The 6,503-nt window shown below is 55.4% G+C and overlaps 1 protein-coding gene across 1 annotated transcript in view; it reads right to left on the bottom strand.

The window, feature by feature from the left end:
• ADGRD2 (adhesion G protein-coupled receptor D2) overlaps nucleotides 1-6,503 on the bottom strand; it is a 30,243-nt gene that overhangs the window by 4,422 nt on the left and 19,318 nt on the right. The window contains 8 exon segments of the mRNA XM_012802336.2: nucleotides 970-1,090; nucleotides 1,867-1,982; nucleotides 2,060-2,193; nucleotides 2,738-2,891; nucleotides 3,129-3,231; nucleotides 3,423-3,526; nucleotides 4,222-4,355; nucleotides 4,358-4,376. Of these exon segments, the coding sequence (XP_012657790.2) occupies nucleotides 970-1,090; nucleotides 1,867-1,982; nucleotides 2,060-2,193; nucleotides 2,738-2,891; nucleotides 3,129-3,231; nucleotides 3,423-3,526; nucleotides 4,222-4,355; nucleotides 4,358-4,376 (885 nt within the window).

Here is a 6,503-nt window from a genome sequence, read left to right as displayed (position 1 = left end):
GGTTGAGCTATAGGCGCCGAGCCAGTTTCCCCACTTGTAAAGCTTGTCAGGAGTTATAAACAGGAGCCCGGCCCAGTCACTTACAATGCCTGGGTGCTTGTCTCTGAAAAGCACCCAGGTATTGTAAGTGGCTGTTAATGCCTTGGCTTTCCTTTTCCAGGGAAAGATGGAGGGTCCCTAGGAGGCCCCCTCTAAGGATACATGGACCCTGGATGGAGTCTGCTTAGTCTAGCCTGGGCCCTGAGAGGGACCCAGGCTGGGGAGGGCAGGGGGGGGTGGGTGCAGGTGGAGGAGAGGACCTGGGGGCAGTGTAGGGAGGCCAAGGGGGAGAGCAAGGGGGCAAGAAGGACCCTCCCTGGGCCTCCCCCTCTCTCAGCACTCAGTGCTTTAGGGGGCTACTATCTGTCCCTGTCCAGGTCCCTGACAGCTCTGAGGACAGGGACCCAGTTGGCCTCATTTTTCTGTTTCCAGGACACGTTGGTGCTCAGGCACTCTTCTGTGGTCCCCCTCCTCCCGATGTGGGCCCAGCACCAACTTCCTCCCCACACTGCTGTCCTCTGACCAGCAGCTTGTGCTGATCCCACAGCTGGTCACAGGCCCCAAGAAGAGATGGAGCTGGTACCCTGTACCCCACCCCTGACCTCCTGGAGAGGACCGAAGTGGCTCTGGTACAGCCTGGGGGCTGTAGTTGCTGCTGTACTCTAAATGTCAGGGCACGATGAACCCTAAAAGTCGCTTTCTTAGGCCTTGGTGTCCTCAACTGTCCAGTGGGCCACACAGTCCTCCCCCTTGAACTCCTGTGATTCAAGGTTACCTGTTGCCACTCCCACCCTCACACTCAAAGCCCCTCCTTTTGGTAGAATATCCCCAGCTCCTGCTGAATGCCTCTTAGGTTGGAGTCCCAGTCCCCAGCAAACCAGCCCTGCCCCCCAGAGCTCTAGCCCCAGCCAGCCCAGGGCCTGCAGGTACCTGGAGGGCATTGAGGCCCATGGCGGTGTAGGACCAGGCGGGGCCACGGTGCACCAGGATGCCAACCAGCCAGGTCAGGCCCAGGACTGGCAGCAGAACCAGCACTGGCTTCACTGTGGCCCTGGAGGAGGGCAGGCAGGACTGAGGGGCCTGGGAAGCCTTGGTAGTTCCCTGCAGGGCCTAGGAACAGGGCTAGGAGAGGGGTGGAGCTGCAGATCAGGACCATAGCCAGGCAGAACTTAGGTGTAGCCAGAACCTTTCACTGGACTTTGTTGTGCCCTTTTAAAAGACCCAGAGGTAGCATAAAGTACGGGTGGTGGCACTGGGGAGATGGGGTCCCAGTCCCAAACCTGGCTGAAAGGACTGGGATGGCAGCTGCCCAGAGGGAGGGCTGAGGCCTGGGCATTGGACCAGGAGTCAGCAGGGCTCCCCTCTCCCTTCTCCAAAGACTCGTGGGGGTCCCTGGCTTCTCAGAGACCCACTGGCTTGGGCTACCCTGCCCTTAGTGGAGGATGGGTGGGGAAGAGGAAGGCCAGAGAGGAGGCAAGGCTGAGGGGAGGCCAGCCGAGTTTCCCTCTATAGCAGAGCATGGCCCTAGAGAGTAGTGGGGATCCCTGGCAGGATCTGGGTCCTCATCCTGCACCTGAACTTCTGGAGATGACCTTGTCCTTACCAGACTATGGGTGCTTTCTATAGACAGTATGCCCCCAGGACAGTGGCTGGTGTTCACACTTGCCTCACAGGGGATCAAGGACCATCACCACACATGACACATGGGTACATGCTTACACACATTGATATGCACGTGTGACATATAAGCATGGACGTGTGGACCCACGTCAGCTCAACATGGCCTTGCACCTGGCAACGGCTGGCCTACCCCAGTGTGGGCCTCACCATATCTGGATCCTGACCTGCTGCTGCAGGCAGGGCTGTGGGCTCAGCATGCGAGTACGGCGGCGGGCACTGGACACGGTGACCATCACCACACGCACCAGGATGCAGGTGTTGACCTGAAGACCAGGTGTCAGTGGGTGAGAGGCATTCCCTGTCCCCAGTATGGCCCTACCCTTGGGACCTCCCAGCTCACAGTCAGCACAAAGAGCACAGGCCCCACGAAGGCCCAGATGGTGTCTGTGTGCACATTGAGCCAGCAGTGTCCAGGGGCCACGTAGTCACGAGGGAATGCAGCCAGGGTGATGGCCACGATGCCCACAGGCATGCCTGGGGAGAGGAGAAGCAGCCTCAGGGCCATGCTGCCCACTCTTTTCTCTCCAGGACTTGACCCCGTCCCCAAAGCTGCAGCACACAGTTGTCCCTTAGCAGCAATTGTACTGTAAGCAATTGAGGGAGCCTGGTACGGTTGGGGTGGCACTGGAGCCATGAGTGGTGTGGAGGTGGACAGAAAGCCAGGGCTGGGAAACTGTGGAGGTAGAGGGTGGCACTGGCAGCGGGACAGCTGGTCACGGACTGGTAGGAACAGAACTGGAGGTGGGGATAAGGTTGCTGAAGTGGAGCAGGTTTATGAAGACTGGGGTTCCATAAAATTAGAGGTTGACAGGGTAGGAAAACTGAGCTTGTGTTAGAGAAGTGGGGTAGATGGTGCTGGTAGCGCTGGGTAGTGGGTACTGAGTGTGGTGCTAGGTGCTGGCCGCTGGAGGGCATGGAGAGGGAAGACGAGCACTGGGCAGCACTGGGCGTGGGTGGCAGCAGTATCTGTCCAGGCACAGTTGAGAACAGAGTGCAGGTGGGGAGCAGGGGCTCTCACCCCAGCCTGTGACATAGTAGAGCCTCATCCTGGGGCCTGGGCGCATGTTCACGGCCACTACCTTGCTCCACAGCAGGAGTCCCTCCACCAGCATCCAGGAGAACGCGACCAAAAAGAGGAGGTGCATTGCAGCTGTGACGGCCACACATGCCACCTGTAGGCAGGGACCCACCACGGTCAGCCACAGGTGCAGCCCTGCCCTGCGTGGTGTTGCTGGTTCAGAGAGGGCAGTGCCCTGGGCCTTGATCCAGTGTTTGGGGCCTTTCCTGCCTGGTCCTTGCTCCTTCCCAAGGAAGTGCAGCCCAATGAAAATGGGGAAGGCAATCTAGAAAAGTCCATAGGCATTTTCCCAGGCTCCCCTGAACTCACAAGCCGCCCACTGGATGCCCACCTTGTTGGCCTTTGCCCACTCGCTGGCCATGAGGAAGCCCTCAGCAGAGGCCAGGGAGAAGGTGAGGTTCTTGTGGACTGTGGTTCGCTCCGACTTGGGGACCCTGGACGGGCAGAGGAGTCGGTTGACCAGGTCTACCAGGCTCTGCCCTGCCTCTGGGGAGCCACATGGAGGTAGGAAGGAAAGCCCCACAGGGGCCCAGGATCTGCAGGGATCAAGGGCAGACACCTGACCGGAGAGGCACAGGCAGGGTTGGGGCCGAGGCTACCAGGCCTCTTGGTAAGTGCTCCTCACCCGGCCACCAGGAAGAGCAAGAAGGTGGTAGCAAGGGCACAGAAGGAGACACCACAGCCCACAAATGACAGAGTCCTCAGCAGCGACTCCTCCTCAGGACTTCTCTGCAGGGAAGGACAGAGAATGACCCCATCCCACCCCGACCTGACCTTGGCCACTGCAAGGCTTCATGAGCCTCATTCACCTCTGAGGAAAGCAGAGATGGTGACAGTACCAGCCGCAGGGCCCAGGTCTGCACACAGTAGGCACTTGGTAAGTGGGCATCTGTGTTATTCCTTCCTGCTGGCTCTTCCTACACTGGCCCGGTCAGCCCAGCTTTCACCAACTCAGCTGCTCCTAAGCGCGCTCAACTGGAAGCTATGACATGCCTGGTGGAGGGAATCCCACGTGTTCCCCACCCATGGGGGAACCACAGAAGTGGTCCTTAGAGACTGTGGATGGGTTGTTTATGACATGGGGAAATATCTGTGCTCTGATTTTACAGGAAAAATGTGTTTGATCATGTTTCTCTAGCATGCTCACATGCACCAAGTCAGCTGGGCTTTCTGAGGCTCAGGCCGGGTCTAACTTGATCTGTCAGCAAGTGGCCAGTCTTTTTCCAGCTCCAGTGAATGCTCCCCCCACCCCCACCCCCTGCCAGGTCCCTGTCTCCTCCTAGAGTCTGTCTCCCCCATCTGTCAATGTTGGAGGCCCTCAGGGCCTCTCTTGGCCCCCCACAGCTTTAGCTGTTGGCACTTTCCTTCTTTTCCAGCTGAGAATACCCCCGCTGAACACCAGGGCTGCCTGACCCCATACTCACCTGGACGTCGTACACCTGCAACAGGATGGCAAAGTTGGTGCTGTGATTGCAGAAGCAGGCGACTGAGTTCTGGTACAAGGCAGCCATGGAGCAGCCACTGGTGGCCCAGGCTCCCCCTGTGTCTGGGCTTGGGTGTGGGGAGGGAACAGAAGGCTCTTGAGATGGGTGGATATGGGGTGGGGGGCCAGTGGCAAGCAGGGAAAAGCCTCTCCCCAAAGCTTAGGGCCCATCACTGCTCTGCCTTTAACCAGCCATATGAACTTGGTCACTGCCAAGTCACTGCCCTTCCCTGGGCCTCAGTTTCCCATCTATAGAACGTGTATAACATGCTCTGGATGGCAGGAGGATGGGGCTGATGCCAGTGATTGCCATTTATTCACTTTGTTAATTATTAAGCAACTGTGACTGTGTTCACTCCCTCCCTTAAAGATCTGAGGAGGGAGCTGGGACTAATCCCTGGACTCCTTGGCCCCTTCTGTGCCCTTGGGCCCTGGCCTTAGCTGTAATCAAGTCTAACACCCATTTGCCAGATCAGCCCCTTTGTAGGCACCTCTCCTTCACATACCTCCTGTGACAGCGAGCTCACTACCCCTGAAGTAACACTGTTCCCTGTCCCCGCTTGTCCTAGAGCAAGGCAGATGGGGAATGCAGGCCAAACCCACACTGAAGTCCCACCTCATTGCCAAGCACAGTGGGTGTCTTGAAAAGTTACCTTATTTTAAAAACTTGGAAAGGGAAACTTACCTGATACTGAAGTTCCAGAAAGCACAGACAGGCTCCACCAGCTTCTGAGAGAAAGCCTAGGGGGCAGGAAACAGGGACAGGGCAGATGCTCTAGTGTGCATGGGGGGGACAGGGCAGGTGTGAGCCTGCATGGGGAAGGAGAGAGCAGGAGGACGGAGGGGACGCTGAGGGTGCTGTGTTTGAGGGACGGGGGTTTCCCACTGTGCCTCTGGGGTAACAAGGCAGAAGGGAAGTGATGTGAGCAGACTCTCATGGTGGGTCAGGTTGAAAGACTGGGGACCCGCTAAGGGGCCATCCACTGGGGGAGTGGGCGACAACTGTGGCTCCTCCCTCCTTAGGACGCCCTCCCTGCCTCTGGTGGAGGGAAGAAATGGGTCTCTGATGGGGAAAGATCTCCATGATGTGTTGCTCAGTACTGAAAAAGTTCACAACATCAAGCCCACTGATATAAAAACTTCAAGGTCTGTGGACTTGTGAAAATACACACACACACAAAGTCTGGGAGCAAACACACAGCTACCTTAACGATGGTTCGGTCTGGGTTTGAGTGTGTTATAATGAACACTTCAGCTCTTTTGTAATTAAATGACAAGATAGATTTTATAAGATGTTCTTAAGCAGTGAGGAGACATCAGGGGCAAGGGTTCTGGCCCCAGTGTAGGCAGGGGAGGCAGCCTCAGCTTGGGACTGGGGTGGGTTACAGTAATGACCCCTCACTTTGTGTTTTGCCAAGCACTTTCATGTCCTTTATTGTGGCTGATCTTCATGGCCACCTATGAGACAGGTATACATTTGTATAAATTCAGATTAGGAAGCTGAGGCTCAGAGAGGGGGTTTAATCTGCTCAAGATCACACAGAACAGAGCTGAGTCAGAGACCTGGCTTGTCAGCCCTGTGCTCTCTTCACCACTCTGTGATGATGCCTCCAGAGAACATATAATTTCTTGAGTTGACTAAATTATTTTTCCATGGATTCATTCATTCATACTATGTAGGATGTTGGGAGCACAAATAAAACCTGGCCTGTGCTTTCAAAATGGGTGATTATTACACCACTCGTGGCATTTTCAAGTGGCACAAACTGAAATATAAATGTAGTTATACAATCAAAAGTCACAACACTGTTTTGTGTCTAGTAGCCCCAGGATATAGTCACCAGAATCAAATCATTATGAGTAAGGATTTTCATAGTGTTAGGCAGAGTTAAATGTAACAGACAAAATCCTGCAGATCCTCTTGATGCATCACCTAGAGGGGGTCCCATTCACTTTGGACCATCCCCTGTGGTGGTGCTGGTGGGGGTTCTGGACTGGGTTGTATCCCAGGCCAGGTGCTAGGATGGAGCAGCAAGAGAGAAAGAACAGGATGCAAAGGGATAGTGACTGAGACAATGCAGAAAACACCTGCAGGGAAAGTGAAAAACACAAATGTTTGCTCAGCAGAAAGAACAAGGACTTTGATTTTGAAAAGGAAATAAATATACAAAATATTATATGTCCAGATAAAGGGTGATGGGAAATGTGCCTAAATGTTATCCC

This window comes from Otolemur garnettii, unplaced genomic scaffold (genome assembly GCF_000181295.1).
Source record: "Otolemur garnettii isolate 467f Iridium unplaced genomic scaffold, OtoGar3 scaffold00014, whole genome shotgun sequence".
Taxonomy (NCBI): Eukaryota; Metazoa; Chordata; class Mammalia; order Primates; family Galagidae; genus Otolemur; species Otolemur garnettii.
The sequence above is the reverse complement of the archived record's forward strand: the minus strand, read 5'-3'. Positions and strand labels throughout refer to the sequence as shown.